The sequence below is a fragment of the Bufo gargarizans genome, chromosome 1, assembly GCF_014858855.1.
Source record: "Bufo gargarizans isolate SCDJY-AF-19 chromosome 1, ASM1485885v1, whole genome shotgun sequence".
Taxonomy (NCBI): domain Eukaryota; kingdom Metazoa; phylum Chordata; class Amphibia; order Anura; family Bufonidae; genus Bufo; species Bufo gargarizans.
This window is the reverse complement of record NC_058080.1, coordinates 122,655,261-122,678,507: the sequence shown is the minus strand read 5'-3', so window position 1 is coordinate 122,678,507 and position 23,247 is coordinate 122,655,261. Positions and strand designations below refer to the sequence as shown.

The window sequence follows — 23,247 nt, the reverse complement described above, 5'->3', positions numbered from 1 at the left end:
CACAATTTATCACCGCTAACCCGGGAAGCTTTTATGCCCAGCCTTTCCGGTGGAAACCAGTCCAAGTTTCCGAACTTAAAACTTTTCTGGGCCTCCTCCTCAACATGGGCCTGACAAAAAAGCATGAATTGCGGTCATATTGGTCCACGAACCCGATTCATCACATGCCCATGTTCTCTGCTGCCATGTCCAGGGCACGTTTTGAGGCCATCCTGCGGTTCCTGCACTTTAGTGACAACACCGCCTCCCGTCCCAGGGGCCACCCTGCTTTTGACCGGCTCCACAAAATTCGGCCCCTCATAGACCATTTCAACCAGAAATTTGCAGATATTTATACCCCAGAGCAAAACATCTGCATAGACGAGTCCCTGATACATTTTACCGGGCGCCTTGGCTTCAAACAATACATCCCAAGCAAGCGCGCCCGGTATGGGGTCAAATTGTATAAGCTCTGTGAAAGGGCCACAGGCTATACCCACAAATTTCGTGTCTATGAGGGAAAAGATCAGACCCTGGAGCCGGTCGGTTGCCCTGACTACCTGGGGAGCAGTGGGAAGACAGTTTGGGACTTGGTGTCACCCTTATTCGGCAAGGGGTACCATCTTTATGTGGACAATTTCTACACAAGTGTGGCCCTCTTTAGGCATTTGTTTCTAGAACGGATTGGCGCCTGTGGTACCGCGCGAACTAGTCGCGCGGGCTTCCCCCAACGGCTCGTTACCACCCGTCTTGCAAGGGGGCAGAGGGCCGCACTGTGTAACGAAGAACTGCTCGCGGTGAAATGGAGAGACAAGCGTGACGTTTACATGCTCTCTTCCATTCACGCAGACACGACAATACAAATTGAGCGAGCAACCCGTGTCATTGAAAAGCCCCTCTCAGTCCACGACTATAACCTCCACATGGGAGGGGTGGACTTCAATAACCAGATGTTGTCTCCGTATTTAGTTTCCCGACGCACCAGACGCTGGTATAAGAAGGTGTCTGTATATTTAATTCAATTGGCTCTGTACAATAGTTTTGTTCTCTACAGTAAGGCTGGGAGAACTGGATCCTTCCTCAAATTTCAGGAAGAGATCATCGAGAACCTCCTGTATCCAGGAGGTTCCGTGGCCCCAACCACCAGTGTAGTTAGCCGTCTACACGAGCGACATTTCCCCAATGTCGTTCCTGGTACCTCAACCCAACAGTCACCCCGAAAAAGATGTCGTGTCTGTAGCAGGAGTGGAATAAGGCGTGACCCCCGCTATTTCTGTCCTGACTGTCCGGACCACCCTGCCCTATGCTTTGGAGAGTGTTTCCGGAAGTACCACTCACAGGTACACTATTAGCATAGGGACTGCATCTCACAGGACAGGCACACAGGGCTATTAGGGCCCATTCACTCACTGCTGCTGCAAACGTCTCCTTTCACATGGGACAAAGTGCATAACGCACTTCGCCACATCTTTGGGCGCTTTGCACATTGACCCATGGGGAAGGAGAGGTTTGTTCTATAAAGGTATAAAAAAAAAAAAAAAAACACACACCAGTAAGCAAACATGTTAATGTTCAGTTAAAAAAGTTAAAGTTTATATGTTCTGTTGCAAAGTTAATAAAATTATTGCGTTGCGGCCTGGTTTTTTCTTTTTTTTTTTTTTTTTTTTTTTCTTTTTTTACCTTCCAGGTGGACCAACCGATCGACCAGCTGCAGCACCGATGTGCATTCTGACAGAAGCATTGCGCTGCTGTCAGATTACACGCAAGTCTGCGGCGCTGCAAGACGGGATTTTCTCCTCTGCAGTGACAGATACGTTTGCCAAGGCATACGAGCTGAGGAGGAGGCGGCATTCCTATGCTTTGGCAAACACTTTGTATATATATATAAAAATAAAAAAAATCCCGGCAATGGTTTATTCATCCACATCGATTGATGTGAATGGAGAAATCTGGTTTGCCAGGGCATACGAGCTAAGTGGGTATGGATGTGGGGCGGAGCTCCTATGTCCTGGCAGACGCCTTTCCCCTCCATTTTTTTTTTTTGGCAGAGATTTTTTTCATCCACATTGATCGATGCGAATGAAGAAATCTGTGCCGTTCATTTTTTTCTTTCAGCCCAGAGGCTAAACGGAAAAAAAAATCTCATTACCTGTATGCTCAATATAAGGAGAATAGCAGAAACTCCTAATGCTGGCCATACATGTAATGATTGCAGAGACCCTCAAATGCCAGGGCAGTACAAACACCCCACAACTGACCCCATTTTGGAAAGAAGACACCCCAAGGTATTTGCTGAGGGGCATATTGAGTCCATGAAAGATTTAAATTTTTGTCCTAAGTTAGCGGAAAGTGAGACTTTGTGAGAAAAAAAAAAAAAAATCAATTTCCGCTAACTTATGCAAAAAAAAAAAAAAATTCTATGAACTTGCCAGGCCCCTCATTGGATACCTTGGGGTGTCTTCTTTCCAAAGTGGGGTCACATGTGGGGTATTTATACTGCCCTGGCTTTTTAAGGGCCCTAAAGCATGAGAAGAAGTTTGGGATCCAAATGTCTAAAAATGCCCTCCTAAAAGGAATTTGGGCCCCTTTGCGCATCTAGGCTGCAAAAAAGTGTCACACATCTGGTGTCGCCGTACTCAGGAGAAGTTGGGCAATGTGTTTTGGGGTGTCATTTTACATATACCCATGCTGGGTGAGATAAACATCTTGATCAAATGCCAACTTTGTATAAAAAAATTGGAAAAGTTGTCTTTTGCCAGGATATTTCTCTCACCCAGCATGGGTATATGTAAAATGACACCCCAAAACACATTCCCCAACTTCTCCTGAGTACGGCGATACCAGATGTGTCACACTTTTTTGCTGCCAAGGTGGGCAAAGGGGCACATATTCCAAAGTGCATCTTTTGGATTTCACCGGTCATTTTTTACACATTTTGATTGCAAAGTTCTTCTCACACATTTGGGCCCCTAAATTGCCAAGGCAGTATAACTACCCCACAAGTGACCCCATTTTGGAAAGAAGACACCCCAAGGTATTCTGTGAGGGGCATGGTGAGTTCCTAGAATTTTTTATTTTTTGTCGCAAGTTAGTGAAATATGAGACTTTGTAAGAAAAAATAAAAAAAATAAAATCATCATCATTTTCCGCTAACTTGTGACAAAAAATAAAAAGTTCTATGAACTCACTATGCCCATCAGCGAATACCTTAGGGTGTCTACTTTCCGAAATGGGGTCATTTGTGGGGGTTTTCTACTGTTTGGGCATTGTAGAACCTCAGGAATCATGACAGGTGCTCAGAAAGTCAGAGCTGTTTCAAAAAGCGGAAATTCACATTTTTGTACCATAGTTTGTAAATGCTATAACTTTTACCCAAACCATTTTTTTTTTTTGCCCAAACATTTTTTTATCAAAGACATGTAGAACAATAAATTTGGCGAAAAATTTATATATGGATGTCGTTTTTTTTTTGCAAAATTTTACAGCTGAAAGTGAAAAATGTCATTTTTTTGCAAAAAAATCGTTACATTTTGATTAATAACAAAAAAAGTAAAAATGCCAGCAGCAATGAAATGCCACCAAATGAAAGCTCTATTAGTGAGAAGAAAAGGAGGTAAAATTCATTTGTATGGTAAGTTGCATGACCGAGCGATAAACGGTGAAAGGAGTGTAGTGCCGAAGTGTAAAAAGTGCTCTGGTCATGAAGGGGGTTTCACCTAGCGGGGCTGAAGTGGTTAATATCCTAATCATAAGCTCTTAATATCAGCTTAACTTATTACACTGTTCTATATGATAAACCTGCCCTACATGGGCACCCCCACGAATCGGCTGCTTGAAGAGGAGGTGGTGCTTTATTGCACCTCTTCATTGCCTGCTCTCTCAGAAATTTTGGCGGTGCAGTGTAATGAAGTACTTGCTCCAATAACTTGAATGGAGCAAGTACTTGTAATTGCACTACTCCTCCGCTCCACATGAGACGATGTGTAGTGTAATGAATATGGAGTGCAGCCTCCTCTTCAAACAGCTGATTGGTGGTCCCAGGTATTGCCCCCCCCCCCCCCCCCCCACCAATCTGATATTGATGACCTATCCTGAGGACATGTCATCAATATATATTGCTGTACAATGCCTTTAATGTGAATGAACACCTGGAGATTAACAAAGTAATTGGCTGCTTTAGTTACCCGGTGTGAGTGGTGCTAAAATGTCCTAATTATTAATTTTTGATACTCCTGCTTGGGCCACAAAGTTTTGTTATTTGTGTTAATGTAATGGTAAATGTTTTCTCTTCCCCAAAAAAAAAAAAAACACTCTGGATAGGGATAGATTTGGTCCTAGTCTAACCTAAACTTAGTCTTTATTTTCCCTTTCCTAGAATGGTACTTTAAAGATCATAGACCGAAAAAAACATATATTTAAATTAGCCCAGGGTGAATACATTGCCCCCGAAAAAATTGAGAACGTCTACACAAGGAGTGAAGCAGTGGGGCAGATCTTTGTTCATGGAGAGAGTTTACAGGTAACTGGAGCTTCCAGGCCAGCATAATGGGTTGTGGGGTGGACATTGACTGCATGAGGTGTGACTGTATCTTCTCTCCTCAGGCCTTCCTTGTGGCCGTTGTGGTTCCAGACCCTGATAATGTACTCAACTGGGCAAAGAAGAAGAAATTTAATGATGCCTATGAGGACCTTTGCAAGAATAAGGTAGGCATTATTCCATTATTATGAAGTGGGTTGTAAGGGATTCTCACAGAAAATAAAGCCATAGGGTCTATGTCTGGTACTGTACTGTATAATGGTAGCGCTGTTCATAAAGAAGTCAACCCTTTTTTAATCTTCTAACCCCTTTGAGTGTTGCTTTAAAGTGGGTTTTGTCTGTTATTTAGGCTACTTTCACACTTGCGTTCAGAGCGGATCCGTCTGGGGTCTGCCCAGACGGATCCACTCATATAATGCAGACGATGGATCCGTTCAGAACGGATCTGTCTGCATTATATTGTAGAGTGTGAAAGTAGCTTCAGATGGATCCGTCCAGACTTTACATTGAAAGTCAATGGGGGACGGATCCGTTTGAAAAATTTAGCCATATTGTGTCAAATTCAAACGGATCCGCCCCATTGACTTACATTGTAAGTCTGGACGGATCCGTTTGCCTCCGCACGGTCAGGCGGACACCCGAACGCTGCAAGCAGCATTCAGGTGTCCGCCTACTGAGCGGAGCCAAAACGCTGCCAGACTGATGCATTCTGAGCGGATCCGCATCCACTCAGAATGCATTAGTGCTGGACGGATGCGTTCGGGGCCGCTTGTGAGCGCCTTTAAACGGAACTCGCAAGCGGAGCCCGAACGCTAATGTGAAAGTAGCCTAAGATGCATGCAGTTACGTAATTTCTGTACATGGAGACAATTTGTTTCAGGCGTTGGTCCTGAGAGATAGGGCGCTGGCAGTTCAGCGCTAGTAGCAAATTCTTAGTGCTTTTCATCACTTCAAGATTCAGATTTCGCCTTTTCATTTTTCAGAGTTCAGTTTTGATAAATCTTCCCCACTGTTTTTTTTACTTTTTTATACCCAGGTAAATGAAAAAACAAACAAAAAAAAGAACTTGTGGGGTAGTAGTGATGTGTTTTTTTTATTTTATTTATTTTGCATATATGAAGAGCCTTTAAAAATCTTAATTTTTGGATTGGTTAACATTTGTACGCGTTTATGAACCAATAAATCTGTTTGCAGGACTTTAAAAATCTAGTTCTAGAAGATCTACTGAGACTGGGGAAAGAAGCTGGTCTGAAATCATTTGAACAAGTAAGTGATCTGTTACCTTGCATTGTTGGATTGGAATAGGTGCTGGTGTTCTCGGTTGCTCATTTTAGTAAATGAAGCATTCTGTATCGTAGGGGAGTTTGTGTTTTTGAAATCTCTGTTGGGATTGAAAATGGCAAGTGGTAATACTATTAATATTAATGGGTACTATTTACCCATGGATAACCCTGTACGTCACCGGATCGCCAAAAAATGCCTTTTCCCCTGCGCGATTCAGCGCAGGGTGAAGGAGAGCATCGGGGCATGAACTGCTCCAATCAGGGGACTGGAGGGGTGAAGATGGAAGATGGGGATATGTCCCGTTCAGTGCAACTTGAAAGACTTGTCCTTTATTACAATGGAATAGTATAAGAAAACTGTCAGTTGTATGCATAGGTGGTCCCCCTCATCCCATGCTGCTTGCTGAGTCCTCAGAAGCACCACTATCAGTCAGTTGTTCTCCAAGCAATGCTGCCAACTTTTCATTTTTTGAAAGGACTGGGTGAGCATCCTTCACCCCCCCCCACCCCCCCTTCCCTAAGCTTTGGCCCTGCTCTGTAACTACCACCAGCGATTAAATGTTGTGCAGATCTCTATGCGGCGAGGTCTGTGGCTGGTTAGTATAGTTTTTTTCTTTTTTTATTTCTATTTCATGTTGTGGGTTTGGATTCTCTTGCAGGTAAAAGACATCGCTCTGCACCCGGAAATGTTTTCAATCCAAAATGGGCTCCTCACTCCCACTTTGAAAGCGAAGCGGCCCGAGCTAAGAAAATACTTCCAAGCCCAAATTGAAGAACTTTATGCTAATAACAAAGTATAAGAAGTCCACATCTACACACAACCAGCAAGAAAACAATGACTGGTCATAGGAATAACGAGGAAGTCCTCTAAACATTGCCTTACGGGTCACCTCTATTGTCTTTTGTGCTGTGACCTAATGTTTTCAAACTAGGCTTTCTAAATTGTGAAGAATTTGGACCACCCTACCACAAATGTCTCTCTAGAACTAATTGGATTTCTCTTCTCTGGCGTACATTACACTTCAGTTCCAAAACTCCAACTTCTTGCCAAACCAGGTCAAATTTTGAAAATCTTGTATCTAATTCACAATGCACAGAAAATGTAATGTTATGGGATGTATGCACATCAAATTAGGAATATTTTAAGGTGGTGATTTAATCTACCACATTTTTCTAAATGTAAATGAGACTTGGTACTGCTCAGTGTATTGAACGCCTCTTTAAGGAATTTCTCCCTCATTCTTGAAGGAATATCTTTTTAAGCTGCTAGAGGCCTGCGATATGCCTGTTCTTGCCTGCCAGCCTGTGGAAACTTAAAGTGCAATTATTTTGAGATCTGTGGAAGTGGTCACATATTAGATTGTTAAAGGGGCTTTCTGCTTTTCCCATGTTGATGATCTATCTTATAGGAAAAGTTATAAATATCCTACTCCCAGCTCCCTGGCCGATCAACTATCTACCTGCTGGGCATTGACATTGCAGCTGCAAGTGGTGTAATCCCAGCTCCTCCATCCCATTCACTTGAAACGAATAGAGTGAAACTACAACTGCCCTTTCCCATTCAGGTGAATGGGAAGTAGGAGCTGAAATTGCACTTTACCTGCTTGCCATCGACATTAGTGGCGGAAATCGGTGACGAGAACACAGCGCTCATACATACAGCTGAGGATAGGCCATCATTATGGGAAAATTGGAAAGCCCCTTTAAGAGACATCTACTATTTTTGGAGGGAGGTTAAAAGGGATATTGTCAGAACCCCACAATTTAAGCTGTCCTTGTATGATATAGTTTATCTTTTTTTTTAGAAATGCAAGGCACAAGGGAGTTGTATATAACAAGCACAACAATGGTTTGCACTATGTAAAGACCTGTGATTTATCATGATGCACTGTAATCTAGGCCGAGATCCTTTATAGCTGCATAATGAAACGGTGAATTTTTATCTAAATGCTGTGTGACTTGTTAATGTTTGCTTAACGGTTTTTCACCCTGTAAGAACCAAAATGTCTTTGTCCCAGATCCCTTTACAGTCCCTTCCAAAAATGAAGGAAACCAAAATAAATGATTGTATGATCTGTTGCCCATCTTCATTGTCTTTCCAATAGAATGAACTGCAATTTCTCTAGAAGACATCCATAAGGGATGTAGAAGTTCAGGCTTTTTAATGCGTTTTTTCAAGGCAAAATCAGGAGTGGATTATAATGGGAGAGAAAGTATTATGAGCAGATACAACTTCTCCACTTGATTTAATCCATTCCTGGTTTTGTCTCAACCTGCATGAAAAAAAAAAAACTGACCGTTTAGCAGCACCCTAAAGCTTTGGTGACTGGTTGTTTTTGTTAGGTTTCAATTCTGCCTAGAGGTCCAAAAAGATAGATAGAAGCCGTAACATTTAAAAATATGATTTTCAGTGTGAACAAAACCTTTTAAAGGGGTTATCTGAGACTGAATAACCCCCGCTACAATGCCCGACCAGCAACACTGTGCATATTCTACCTGCTCCCTGAACGGGGCGCCATGGCTTGCTATTGGCTGCACCCCCTCCATTGATGGACGTTGATTTCTGCAGGCAAGGCATGTATAAGGGCGGCCGTGGCTCAGGGAGAAAACTGGTGTTTGGGACCAGGTAAGTATGTTGTGGGTCTGGGCATTGTAGCGGGGGTAATTCAGTCTCGGATAACCCCTTAACTTCCTTAAAATACATGAATACACTATGAGGGAAATTGTCCAACACTAGAAATGTGGCACCAAAAGGTGTAAATAAAAAAATATATATATTTTCAATCTTTTTTGATAGTTCATGACCTGCTGTGTGCCTCTTAAAGAGAACCTGTCACCGTTTTTTTACCATAAGAATTAGGGATGAGCGAATCTACTTCGGAAGAAACATTCGAAGTAGATTTGCATAAAGCTTCGTTCTAATACCATACGGAGCAGGAGCTCCGTACAGTATTAGAATGTATTGGCTCCGATGAGCCGAAGTTATTGCTTTGCGAAGTCTCGCGAGACTTCGTGGAATAAGTTCATAAATTAATTTGTACTGTAAAAAAACATTTCCCGAACTCGGGTTCAGTTCCAAGTGGTACCACTGTTCGGGAAATGTTTGTTTTTTACAGTACAAATTTATTTTCTAATTGCTTCCGGATCCAATGCGTTTTTCACTGAAGCCCCATTCACTTCTATGGGGCCAGGGCTGCGTGAAAAACGCAGAATATAGTACATGCTGTATTTTCCCCGGCGCCTCCACAACGGCATTCACAGGAGGGTGTCCCCGCCTCCAGGACAGGAAACAACGAGGAAGCACAGGATTTAAGGAGCCTCCTCCCCTTACCTTACCAGTCGTTGTTTCCTGTCCTCGGACGTGCGTGGAAGCCACTCCTGGGCTTGTCTAGGAAAGAGTGGATCCGCACCAGCCTGGTCTTTGAAGGTCCCTGTCATTCAGGAGGGTCGGTGCAGGGATTGGGGGACCCCGGGGACGCATTGCCTCCCTTCCTCTATCCTCCGGAGTAAGCCCTGGTTTCAGGCATCCCCGGGCTTGCGAGTCCGCCGGAACTCGCGCGGGATCTGGCGTGGTGACGTCAGCGGATCGAGATCTCCCTGGGCAAGAGATTCTCACGAGACGGCTCCTGCGGCGGCGGCGGGAGTTTTCAAAACAGGCGTTCGCTTCCACCTCCACTGGTGATCTGCAGGATGCCTTCCAGCGACAGAGAATCATCCAAGCGCTCCGGTGATCCCGCTGTCTCGGCCCTCAGCCCGGTAAGCCTCCTCCCGGGGGGGGAGTAATCCCTATTCCTTATGTCTTTCCTCATAGGTATATAGGGTTATGGAGTCCCGTACCTCTCCTCCCCCCTACACGCTGGGTGTCCGTAATTTTACTATACTGACCCCTTACTCCGGGTCCCTCTTTTGGCCTATACAAAGTTTTTGTTTTATCCCCTTTAGGACAGTGAGTCCAGGAAGATTAAAGCCAAAGGGGATTCAGGGCGCAGGAAGTGTGGTGGTTGCCGTAAGGGCCTGGTGTCGGACCCAAAAAAGACCCTCTGCCCTAGATGTATTGAAAGGGTTATCGCTGAAGAATCACCTTCCTTCGTGGAGTCCATGCGAACCCTCATTACAGAGGAAATTAAGGCTGCAGCTGACTCTAGACAACTGGCGCCTTCCCCTGGGCCTTCCCGTTCCCTAAATCTGGAGTTATCAGAGCAAGTGGATCTGGATGACGGGGAATTGCAGGATGATCAGGTCTCCTTATCCTCTGAGGAGGCTGCAGGGAGGCCTATGTGCTTTCCCGAAGAAACGCAGTCCCTACTGAAGGATATTAAATCTACCCTGGGATTGGAAGATGTTAAAGAGACTCAGTCCCTTCATGATCAAATCTTTCAGGGCTTGGGGGAGAAAAAGAAGAGATCCTTTCCCATCCACAATAATATCAAAGCCCTTATTTCTAGGGAATGGAGGGATCCTGATAAAAGGTGGACTGTATCGGCCGCCTTTAAGCGCAAGTACCCCTTCTCGGAAACTGACTCTGATTTGTGGGACAAAACTCCCAAGATAGATGCACCTGTGGCCCGTATTTCAAAAAAATCCTTGCTGCCTTTTGAGGATATGGGTCTCCTAAAAGACCCAATGGACAAAAAATGCGAAAATCTATTAAGGAAATCCTGGGAGACAAATACAGCGATGTTGCGCCCCAGCATAGCGTCCACTTGTACGGCCAGAACCCTCTCGGTATGGCTAGACCAGCTTGAGAGCAATCTGTCGGGGGGTACGCCCAGAGAAGAGATCTTAAACTCCCTTCCCTCCCTGAAAAGAGCATCCAATTTTCTAGCAGACGCCTCGGCCGACTTGGTTAGACTCTCTGCTAGAAGCAGTGCTCTAGCCAATGCGACCCGTAGGGAGGTATGGCTCCGCTCATGGACGGGGGACGCAGGTTCTAAAAACCGCCTGTGCTCCATCCCATGTGAGGGGGATAGATTGTTTGGCTCCGCTCTTGACGACATTCTGGAGAAGGCCTCCGATAGGAAAAAAGGTTTCCCCTCTGATAACCGTTATTACCAACAGAGACGCTCCTTTCAAAGTAAAAAAAGGGCAAGATCAGATCAAAGTAAAAGGGACGGCTCAAAAAGATGGCAACCTTCTAGAGGTAGAGGAAGGGGATACCCTCCTAAGCCAGAAGCCTCTACCCGTCCTACCCAGTGACACACTAACTCAGGTAGGAGGCAGACTAAAGCAATTCTCCTCCGCCTGGCAAGAAATTCACGCCTCCCCTTGGGTCACTCGTACCGTAAAGGAAGGCCTAAAGCTAGAGTTTGTTTCCCCACCCCCAGGTCATTTTTGTATCAACCAAAGACAACAGCCCGACAAACAGGCATCCCTAGAGTCAGAAATAGCTACATTAATCCTCAAAGGAGTCCTCATCCCTGTTCCGGAAGAACAACACGGCAAGGGTTTCTATTCCCCTATATTTTTGATAAAGAAACCAAACGGCTCCTTTCGCCTAATAATAAATTTGAAGTCCTTAAACAAGTCCATCATTTACAAGAAATTCAAAATGGAGACCATAAAATCTACCACTCAGATCCTTCCGCAGGACTGCTTTATGGCTACCGTCGACCTTCAGGACGCTTACTACCACGTCCCAATATACCACAGGCACCAGTGTTTTCTGAGGATCGCAATTTATTATCAAGGAAGATTGTCCCATTTTCAGTTCACAGCCCTTTCTTTTGGCCTATCCTCTGCCCCCAGAGTTTTTTCAAAAATAATGTCAGATGTCATGAAGTTTCTTCACCTTCAGGGAGTACAGATCGTTCCATACCTGGACGACTTTCTGGTGTTTGCGGAGTCGCGCCAACTTCTACATTCATGCCTCAAGCAAATCCAGGACTGTCTTACAACTCTAGGGTGGATAATAAATCCCAAAAAGTCAGACCTTATCCCCAGTCAGGAGAAGGTGTTTTTGGGGGTGCTGTTGGACTCAAGGCGTCTAATGTCTTTTCTTCCTCAAGACAAACAGTCTCACTTAATCCAGACAGTGTCTCTTTTTTCCAGCAAAGATCGGTCCTCGATAAGAGACATCATGGCGGTGCTGGGACTGTTGACAGCCGCAATCCCGTCAGTAAGGTGGGCCCAGAGTCACACGAGTCCTTCAGGCCTTTCTCCTATCTTCATGGGACGGAAAGAACTCATCTCTAGACAGAAAGGTTCACGTTCCCAGACAGGTAAAACAGTCACTAACTTGGTGGAGAATAAAAGGGAACCTGAGCGTAGGGGTTCACTGGTGCCCAAGAGATGTCATGGTCATTACAACAGACGCCAGCAGCTCAGGATGGGGAGGTCATTCTTCAGGAGCGGTAGTTCAGGGATCCTGGGGAAAAAACATGCAGGACGCCTCCTCAAATTTAAAAGAGCTGTCAGCTGTCCACAGAGTTCTCCTTTCCCTTTACAAAGTTCCCTCTCCAAGACACGTAAAATTTTTTACAGACAACACTACAGTTGTGGCGTATGTAAACAAGCAAGGGGGAACCAGAACTCGCTCACTGGCGGAAGTATCAAAAGGCATTTTTTGTTGGGCAGAAAAGAGCCTTCTGTCCCTTTCGGCGGTACATATCAAGGGGGAAAAAAATGTGGTGGCCGATTATCTCAGTCGCCATCTCATAAGGGAGGCCGAATGGTCCTTAAATCACCACGTCTTTAGCCAGATCTGCCAAATGTGGGGGACCCCAGTGTTAGATCTGTTCGCCACCAAAAGCAACAGGCAGGTCAGAAAGTTCTGTTCCCTCTCACAAAAGGATCATCCGGTATGGCTGGACGCCCTCTCCAGGCCGTGGCCAAAACAGCTCCTTTATGCCTTCCCTCCATTCAGCCTCATTTCAAGAGTCCTGGTAAAGGCTCAGGAAGAAGGGGTCCATGTAATTATGGTGGCCCCCTTCTGGCCAAGAAGGGCTTGGTTTCCACTCCTGCTCAAACTGTCAGCCGGTGTTTATTGGACACTGCCATCAAACCCGGACCTACTCCACCAGGGGCCAGTAAATCACCCCAGTGTAAAGCAACTCAGTTTGACAGCCTGGAATCTGAATGCCTCCTGCTAAAACGGAAGGGCCTGTCGGACGCAGTTATCTCCACGATGCTCAAAAGCCGGAAACCCGTAACTTCCCGGATCTACCTGAGAACCTGGAATGCCTTTTTGTCCTTCTTGGGAAGTGTAGATTTTCCTGATGTTCCTCAGGTCCTCCAGTTCCTGCAAGCGGGGCTAGAAAAAGGCCTCCGCCCGTCAACTCTAAAGGTTCAGATCTCCGCGCTCAGCGCCTTCCTGGACGTAAAACTAGCAGATTCCCCTCTGGTCAAGCGTTTTTTGAGGGGGGCAGGAAGAACTTCGCTCCTCCCTCGTCCGGTAATTCCTCCCTGGGATTTGGGCCTGGTTCTTTCTGCTCTCGCTACTCCTCCGTTTGAGCCAATTGATGATATCCCTCTAAGGCTCCTCACCATGAAGACTGCTTTTTTAGTTGCCATAACCTCTGCCAGAAGAGTGGGGGAAATTCAAGCATTCTCTTGCAAGCCTCCCTATCTTACAATTCTGGATGATCGTATAATCCTCAGGCACTGTCCTGCCTTTCTCCCAAAGGTGGTATCCAGATTTCATCGTGAACAGGAAGTCTCCCTACCTTTGTTTTTTCAGTCTCCTTCTAATGATTCAGAGGGAACTCTCCATAATCTGGACGTCAGGAGATCAGTCCTTTCTTACCTTCAAGCCACCAAACCGCTTAGAAAATCGGACCACCTCTTTTTGCAATTTTAGGGCCCTAATAAGGGGCAAGCGGCTAGCAAGTCAACCATAGCTAGGTGGATTAGGAACATAATATCCTCTGCCTATGTTTCCAAGAACTGTCAGCCACCAGAGGTATTAAGGGCTCATTCTACAAGGGCAGTAGCCTCATCCTGGGCAGAAACGAAAGCGGTCCCTCTAGAACAGATCTGCAAAGCCGCCACATGGGCCAACCCTATGACTTTTTTTAGGCACTATAAGCTAGATGTAGTAAAGGATCAGGACTTGTCCTTTGGTCGTGAGGTACTATCTGTTGTGGCCCCCCCCCCTAATATTGATTACTCTGTTAGTCCTCCTGTGAATGCCGTTGTGGAGGCGCCGGGGAAAAGGGTAAATTACTCTTACCGGTAATTGGATTTTCCAATAGCCTCCACAACGGCATTGGTTTCCCTCCCAAACTTTAAATGTAGACGAATGATGTAATTTGTTTACTATAATATATAATTTGTTATGCATCACTTCTGTGTCCTCACTTATTGACTGGTAAGGTAAGGGGAGGAGGCTCCTTAAATCCTGTGCTTCCTCGTTGTTTCCTGTCCTGGAGGCGGGGACACCCTCCTGTGAATGCCGTTGTGGAGGCTATTGGAAAATCCAATTACCGGTAAGAGTAATTTACCCTTTTTCACGCAACGCAGAAGTGATGGGGCATTCTAATGTGAAGGAGAGGCAATAAAGGGGTATTATGTGAAGGGGGCACTAAGGGGGATTTGTAAAGGAGGCATGCTAATGTGAAGCTGGGCATTAAGGGGGCGAAACTATTGTGAAAGGGGCATTCTACTATGAAGGAGGCACTAAGGGGGTGAAACTACTATGAACGGGCAAACTATTGTGAAGTGAGCATTAAGGTAGCATTTTACTATGAAGGGTGCACTAAGGCAGCAAAGGTACTTTGTGGCTGCAGTAAGGGGACATTTTACTATGAAAGGAGTACTAAGAGGGCACGACCACTGTGGGCAGGTGGGATGGGGGGTGGGCACTAAGGTACCAGAGCTCACTGAAGAAGGGAGCCAGGAGGATGCCAGATGAGTTTTACAGATCTGTTATTTGGACTACAATAAATTTGGTGGACTACTTTAGAGAGCCACTGTGAAATTAATTGGATAAATAAAATGGTTAAAGGGGCTATCAAACATTAACCCCTTAAAGGGAACCTGTCACCGGGATTTTGTGTATAGAGCTGAGGACATGGGTTGCTAGATGGCCGCTAGCACATCCGCAATACCCAGTCCCCATAGCTCTGTGTGCTATATTTGATACATATGCAAATTAACTTGAGATGAGTCCTGTAGGTGACTCATCTCACGGACAGGACTCATCTCAGGTTCATTTGCATATGTATCAATTTTTTTTTACACAATAAAAGCACACAGAGCTATGGGGACTGGGTATTGCAGATGTGCTAGAGGCCATCTAGCAACCCATGTCCTCAGCTCTATACACAAAATCCCGGTGACATGTTCCCTTTAAGGACCCAGGACGAGAATGCTCGTCCTAAATTGCCGGTAGTTGGCGTCCCAGGATGAGCATTCTCATCCTGCAGTCCTTCTCTTCCCCCACATGCGGTGCAGGGATCAGTGGCAGGGGCCTGCTGCATCCACAATCATCGGCGATGATGCCGGTGGTTTAACCCCTGATTTGCTGCGGTCAGTGTTAAACACAGTAGATGGGAGTTTCGCACTCCCTCTTCTGATCCATTGTGTCCCTGCGGTGACGGGGGACCCGATGGTTGCCATGGCAGCCCCAAGCCTTTCAAAGGCCTTGGGGCCTGGCAGCTATGGAGGCCTATGAGGCCCAGCCCCCCCTGTGTAATACACTGATAGTCAATGCAGTACAGTACACATGTATTGTGCTGCATTGAAACAGGGATCAGACCCTGTAATGTTGAAGTCCCATACTAGAAAAAAAAAAGTTAGTGTGTTAACAATAAAATAAAAAAAATCCCTTTCTCATAAAGTGCAAGAAAATTTAGACTAAAACCTTCAGAATCACAGGTGCATATCCATGAAACGAACATAATTACAAAAAACAAAATGGCTGCACACCATTATATATGCAAACAATAGAGCTAGGAAATGGGGGTCATTCTAGATAAAAGTGGTACAATACCGAGTATAAATGAGTAATGGAAGCTCTTAGCGCACATACGTGTCGGGCCCACCTACCAGGCGTCAAGGTGAGGCAGTATCTTTAGTGATAGGGACCCATCTGCGGAAGCCACCTTGACGCCTGGTAGGTGGGCCCAGTATGTGCGCTAAGAGCTTCCATTACTCATTTATAGTCAGTATTGTACCACTTTTATCTAGAATGACCCTCATTTCTTAGCTCTATTGTTTGCATATATAATTGTGTGCAGCCATTTTGTGTTTTGCCCTTTCTCATAAAGACATATAAAACTGTAAAAACTAAAAAAAATATGCATATTAGGTATCGCCGTGTCTGTAACAACCTGCTCTATAAAAATATCACATGATTTACCTTGTCAGGTGAAAACCATAAAAAAATAAAAACCATGCAAAAATGTCACCATAGATCACAAAGAGTGTAATACCAAACAATTAAAAAGAGGGAATGCAAGCGCACTGCACCAGTGTATATTGTAACACCCCCTCCCCAAGCCAGTGGCGCTTGATATCCTCATTCAGCGCATGTGCAGTTGGCGTTCATTTGCCATCACAACCATCTGTACACGAGCCTGCAAGATCCTATTGCAGGGATCAGCAACCTTCGGCACTCCAGCTGTTGTGAAACTAAAATTCCCAGCATGCTCCATTTATTTCTGTGAGAGTTCTGAGAAGAGCAGAGCAAGTATGCATTTTGCAACAGCTGGAGTGCCGAAGGTTGCCTACCCCTGGGTCCTATTGAATTAGGAAACCTTGCAGGTTAGCAGAGAGGCAATAGTAACAGTCAACTGTTTGAGCTGCCCACCAATGTGCCCCTTCCTGATTGAGCAGACATTCATCTGCTGGATGGCCGAGGAGTCCCCTCCCCCATTTATTTTCTGGATGCCCAAGCCGGCTGCCCCACTCCACATCCCTTCACCCTCCATTAATCTTCTGGATATCTGAGCTCCTCCCCATCTTCCCCAACCCCCCCATCAGACCGCTGCTCTGCTGTGGAGCAGCACTTCCAGGAGGGGCAGTAGAGGATACAGAGAAGAGCAGATTTTTCACTACTGACACTCCTACAACCAGAAGGTACAGAAGCAGAAAATGCTGGCTGCATGGGAGACACGAGAAAAGCACAGCTTGATCAATAAATGTTTCAAGGTACTCTGTTAGCTTTAGGCCTTCTGCACACGAATGTGTGCGCCCTGTGGTCGTGCTTCGGCCTGCACTTTAATGAGTCCGTGATCCGGCCAGTCCGCAAAAAGATAGAACATGTCCTATATCTTTTTGTGGAACGGAAATACGGGACGAAACCCAGCGGAAGCACTCCGTAATGCTCCTGTAGGGTTCCGTTCCGTACCATCCCGCATCTACGGATTTGCGGACCCATTGAAGTGAATGGGTCTGCATCCATGATGGGGAATGGCCACAGAACGGTGCCCGTGTATTGCAGATCCGCAATATGGCAACGGGAAGCACACATTCGTGTGCAGGAGGCCCCAGTCTGTCATATTAGAAGCTATTGTAGTGAGTTCTTACATTTTTATAGACCCGGATAACACCTTTAAGATAAAACATGACCAAACTTGCCGAAGGTGGTGTTGGGAGAGAGCTGTTGGCCGACCTTGGGTGTAGCCAGCTGTAGTCATTGTAAGATCGACCCAATTTTGCATGTAGTTTTCTATGTCAAGTTCTAGAAGATTGGATCTCAATCAAGCTACCTGCACACCAGTGTGGGTGAATGCACATAAGAGCCACAGGAAATTCCGTGCGGATTTGTGCGTTTCTGCAGCATATCCACAATGTCTAACAGAGGTTTTTGGTGCAGATTTGATGCAGTTTTGCCGCAGATCTCACCCTTCCATTGAGAACGGTAAAATCCACAGCATCTACTTTCACACTTGCGTTTTGGCTTTACGTTTGTGAGATCCGTTCAGGGCTCTCACAAGTGGTCTAAAACGGATCAGTTTGCATTCTAATTAGTGTTGAGCGAACTTGTGTTTTTAAGTTCGGCGTCTAAAGTTTGGGTTATCGAAAAATCGCGTTATGGATTCCGCTACCACGGACCATAACTGAATTTAAAATCCATAACTCTATTCTTCAAAAACCCAAACCTGAACTTTAGATGCCGAACTTAAAACACAAGTTCACTCAACACTAATTCTAATGCATTCTGAATGGAAAAGGATCCGCTCATAATGCATCAGTTTGCCTCCGTTCCATCTCCATTCCGCTTTGGAGACTAACACCAAAATGCTGCTTGCAGCGTTTTGGTGTCCATCTGATGAAACTGAGACAAATGGATCCATTCTGGCACACAATGTAAGCAATGGGGACGGATCCGTTTTTACTGACACAATAGAAAACTGATCCGTCCCCCATTGACTTGGTGTTCAAGACTGATCTGTCTTGGCTATGTTAAAGATAATACAAACTGATGCAGACTGTCCATGACGGATCCGCACAAAACGCGAGTGTGAAAGTAGCCTAAGGGCCCTTTCACACTTGCGTTGTCCGGATCCGGCGTGACCTCCACTTGCCGGAGGTACACGCCGGATCCGGAAAAACGCAAGTGTACGGAAAGCATTTGAAGACGGATCCGTCTTCAAAATGCTTTCAGTGTTACTATGGCACCCAGGACGCTATTAAAGTCCTGGTTGCCATAGTAGGAGCGGGGAGCGGCATACTTACAGTCCGTGCGTCTCCCAGGGCGCTCCAGAATGACGTCAGAGCGCCCCAGGCGCATGGATGACGTGTACATGCGATCACGTCATCCATGCGCCTGGGGCGCCCTGACGTCACTCTGAAGCGCCCCGGGAGCCGCACGGACTGTAAGTATACTGCTCCCCCGCTCCCCGCTACACTTTACCATGGCTGCCAGGACTTTAGCGTCCCGGCAGCCATGGTAACCATTCAGAAAAAGCTAAACGTCGTATCCGGCAATGCGCCGAAACGACGTTTAGCTTAAGGCCGGATCCGGATCAATGCCTTTCAATGGGCATTCATTCCGGATCCGGCCTTGCGGCAAGTGTTCAGGATTTTTGGCCGGAGCAAAAAGTACTGCATGCTGCGGTATTTTCTCCGGCCAAAAAACGTTCCGTTCCGGAACGGAAGACATCCTGATGCATCCTGAACGGATTTCTCTCCATTCAGAATGCATTAGGATAATCCTGATCAGGATTGTTCCGGCATAGAGCCCCGACGACTGAACTCTATGCCGGAACCGGCCAACGCAAGTGTGAAAGGGCCCTAAAACTGCAAACATAATTGACATGCTATTAAATTTGAGAACTGCAATGCAGGTCAATTTCCGCACAGAAAAAATCCTGGTACTATTAGGCTGAGTTCACACGGGTGTGACTGATATGTTTAGGATGCGTCTCGGGTGTACTGCGGCAAACCCGCGCGAGTAGGTACCCAATTGCAGTCCCATTTGATTGCGTTCCGTTGTTCAGTTTTTATCACGCTGGTGCAATGTGTTTTTGCACGTGTGTGATAAACTGACTCTGGTACCCAGACCCGAACTTCTTAACTGAAGTTCAGGTTTGGGTTCGGTGTTGTGTAGATGTTATTATTTTCCCTTATAACATGGTTATAAGGGAAAATTCTTTAATACAGAATGCATAGTAGGCGGTTAATTGAGGGTTAAAAAAATAATTAACTCGCTTTCGCCTCTTGATCGCGTAGCTGCCGGTCTCTTCTTACTTCTTTAATCATGAGCTGCCGGCTAAAGGACCTGTGGTGACATCACATCACATGGTCCATCACCGTGGACCATGTGATCTGACGTCGCCACAGGTCACCTAGCAACCGTGCCTGAAAATCGCACAGCATCCGCACTTGTTTGCAGATATTTGCGATTTTCACTCAGCCCCATTCACTTCTATGGGGCCTGCGCTGCGTGAAAAACGCAGAATATAGAACATGCTGCTATTTTCACGCAACACACAAGTGATGTGTGAAAATCACCGCTCATGTGCACAGCCCCATAGAAGTGAATGGGTCCAGATTCAGTGCGGGTGCAATGCGTTCACGTCACGCATTGCACCCGTGCGGAAATCCCGCCCGTGTGAAAGAGGCCTTACTGCTTGGCCAGTGGTTAGGGGTTAAATTACTCATTGGAAAACCTCTTTAAAAATACAAATGTGAACAGTGGCACATTCAATAGTTGCCATCCTCCAAGTGCATGATGGTATCTGTACATGGCACTGTTATAGAGCCAAAGAATGGGGGGAGGGGGAATATAGGATACAATGGAACTTGGTGGATTCTGTAAGGCCTCTTGCACACGAGCGTTTTTTTGTTCCGTATACGTAACAATTCATTTCAATGGATCCGCAAAAAAAAAAACGGAAGGTACACCATATGCCTTCCGTTTCCGTATTTCCATTCCGTTCGAAGATAGAACATGTCCTATTATTGTTCGCATAACGTATAAGGATAGTACTGTTCTGTCAGGGGCCAGCTCTTCCTTTCCGCAAAAACTGGAATGCACACGGACGTCATCTGTATTTTTTGCGGACTGCAAAATACTGAAAAAGCCATACGGTCGTGTGCAAGAGGCCTAAGACTGGAGGTGCAGTATGGGTCCACAGCAGGATGTAGCCACCATTTTACTGATCCCTAGTCACGCGATCGTATTTTGCATGATTACTTGTCAGACAAAACAAGGAGTGGTTTCAAAACATGGAGGTGCAATTCTTTCCATGATACTTTTCTCTGCAGGTATTAGTCCTGATTTTACCTTAAAAATGCTGATCCAAAATACTGGCCTTATTTTGTCAAACTGGCAGTATGTTGCGAGAGCAAAGATTATTCTATATAATGTTACATTAGACACTTGTACGATTTCATGGCTTTTGAGTGTGTCAGGAATTTGCACTAACAATTATGGTTGCAGCAAATGCATTTTTGGGGATTTTAAGGATTTATTTTTAGAGATAGTTCACATCTGCGTTTAACTGATCCAGCATGCATGACTTTTATGTGCGACCAATGCTTATGCCGGAGGGCAGCCAGATCTCATTAAAGCCAATGGGGTCTGGCGGAGCACAGTTGTTTCCGGCTATGCTGGATCAGTTAAATGCAGATGTGAATCGGCCCCCAATTTATCAAGACTGGTGTCATAAATTGTACGCCGTCTCCTCCTGCAGTCCGTGAGCTAAACTCAAATCTATGGCAACTCTGAGCTGCTGTAGATTTCAATCATTATTTACACCAGTTTGGAAAAAAAGGATTTTTTTTATTTCGCCATTTTCCCAGTCGTCTCAACGACAGCACACCTGAGACTGTATTCCTTCTGATAGGACAGGAAAACAGAGAGGTTTAAAAACCCCACCTCTCCGTCATGCAACTCAACGTTTGTTGTTTATCTTATTAAATTCCCCTGCGGACTCCTCGACGTGGGACAAACCACGCAAACCATAGATGATTGCATCACAAGCCACAAGTCCACCATTAGATGCAAGAAGAACTGGCTCCCAATTCCTGACCATTTTAATAAAGCCCCCCCAGAGCATTGCCTAACTTAAGTTTCAAATCATTGAAAAGGTACAACGCCCACGACATGGTGGAAACCACGTATGCCTACAGAAAGAACGCAAAGCATATTGGATCTACACGCTGCAGAGCCTACATCGTAAAGGCCTTAACCGGGACTTCAATCCATACATCTAATTCTTGTACCTTAGAATGGGTTTATTTGATTGTTCATCACAACTTCGGCAGATAAGTGGCAGATGAGGTTTAACACTGACAAATGTAAGGTTATGCACATGGGAAGCATGGGAGCACCCAGGAATTTTGTCTAGGGGGGGTCCGAAAGGCAAAAAATGTGGCACGTGTAGCATTGTTTTGCCCGCCCATTTTTCAAAGCCCCCTTCATATTTAAAAATGTGGGGCGCGCATAGCGTGTTGCGCTGATTCTTTTGCCTGGCCATTTCTAAAAGCTCTGTTGGAGTGGAAAAATGCGGTGCGCGCAGCTCCCCGTGCATTTTTTTTTTTTACCCCCGTCCATTATTAAAAGCCCCTCCTACATATAATAGGCCACTCCCAACACACACTGTACAGCTGACATTCTATAGTTGCGGCGTGTCTCTACACATCATACGGAGAGAGGGGAGGTCTGTCCTGCCTGCACTGCCTGCTTTACATTATACAATAAACAGCAGACTAGGAAGCTCCTCACTCCCCAGATCCTGCTCATTGCCTGTGGTTCCCCCCACCATCTGCCACCCACCCGTGGCCTGCTGCCCCCCTTGACCGTCCTCACCCAGCTCTGAATCCTCCTTCTGCAAATGGCAGGGGGAGGAGATGGAGCATCTCCTCCCCTTCATAGCGCCACATACCTTTTACATCCAGTGATGTCACCTTTGTTGTAGACGTTCTCTTTCCTCCTCTTCTCCATTCAGACCAGACCGCCATGATGATTTTTCAGCCATCTCCCATCTCTGCAGAGATTGACAAACAGACATTAGTTTCCCACATTTCCATCATCTTCACATCTTCTGAACACCCTTTCCTGCCACCCCCAATACTATACTGCAGAAACAGTCCCCCTGGAAATACTACTACCACACAGATAGTGCCCCCAATACTGTGCCCGCTGTGCCCCCTAATACTATACTGCAGAAACAGTCCCCCTGAAGATACTACTACCACACAGATAGTGCCCCCAATACTGTGCCCCCTATACTATACTGCAGAAACAGTCCCCCTGAAGATACTACTACCACACAGATAGTGCCCCCAATACTGTGCCCTCTGTGCCCCCAATACTATACTGCAGAAACAGTCTCCCTGGAAATACAAACCGGATTCCAAAAAAGTTGGGACACTATACAAATCGTGAATAAAAACTGAATGCAATGATGTGGAGGTGCCAACTTCTAATATTTTATTCAGAATAGAACATAAATCACGGAACAAAAGTTTAAACTGAGAAAATGTACCATTTTAAGGGAAAAATATGTTGAATCAGAAGTCCATGGTGTCAACAAATCACCAAAAAGTTGGGACAAGGCCATTTTCACCACTGTGTGGCATCTCCCCTTCTTCTTACAACACTCAACAGACGTCTGGGGACGGAGGAGACCAGTTTCTCAAGTTTAGAAATAGGAATGCTCTCCTATTCTTGTCTAATACAGGCCTCTAACTGTTCAATCGCCTTGGGCCTTCTTTGTTGCACCTTCCTCTTTATGATGCGCCAAATGTTCTCTATAGGTGAAAGATCTGGACTGCAGACTGGCCATTTCAGTGCCCGGATCCTTCTACGCAGCCATGATGTTGTGATTGATGCAGAATGTGGTCTGGCATTATCTTTCTGAAAAATGCAGGGTCTTCCCTGAAAGAGATGACGTCTGGATGGCAGCATATGTTGTTCTAGAACCTGAATATATTTTTCTGCATTGATGGTGCCTTTCCAGACATGCAAGCTGCCCATGCCACACGCACTCATGCAACCCCATACCATCAGAGATGCAGGCTTCTGAACTGAGCGTTGATAACAACTTGGGTTGTCCT

General features: G+C 45.6%; 2 protein-coding genes across 4 annotated transcripts in view; both read left to right on the top strand.

Annotated features, from left to right (window-relative positions):
- ACSL1 (acyl-CoA synthetase long chain family member 1) overlaps positions 1-7,878 on the top strand; it is a 79,158-nt gene extending 71,280 nt beyond the window's left edge. For all 3 annotated transcript variants that reach the window (XM_044297584.1, XM_044297576.1, XM_044297569.1), the window contains exons 18-21: positions 4,355-4,498; positions 4,582-4,683; positions 5,711-5,782; positions 6,459-7,878. In XM_044297584.1, coding sequence (XP_044153519.1) covers positions 4,355-4,498; positions 4,582-4,683; positions 5,711-5,782; positions 6,459-6,599 — 459 coding nt within the window. In that variant the 3' untranslated portion in view covers positions 6,600-7,878. The remainder of the gene's footprint in view (positions 1-4,354; positions 4,499-4,581; positions 4,684-5,710; positions 5,783-6,458) is intronic.
- A 144-nt stretch (positions 7,879-8,022) lies between these two features.
- LOC122940815 lies at positions 8,023-12,493 on the top strand. The gene is made up of 2 exons (XM_044297598.1): positions 8,023-8,318; positions 10,909-12,493. Coding segments are annotated over exons 1-2 (1,587 nt in total). The 5' UTR covers positions 8,023-8,316.
- Positions 12,494-23,247: the final 10,754 nt, after the last annotated feature.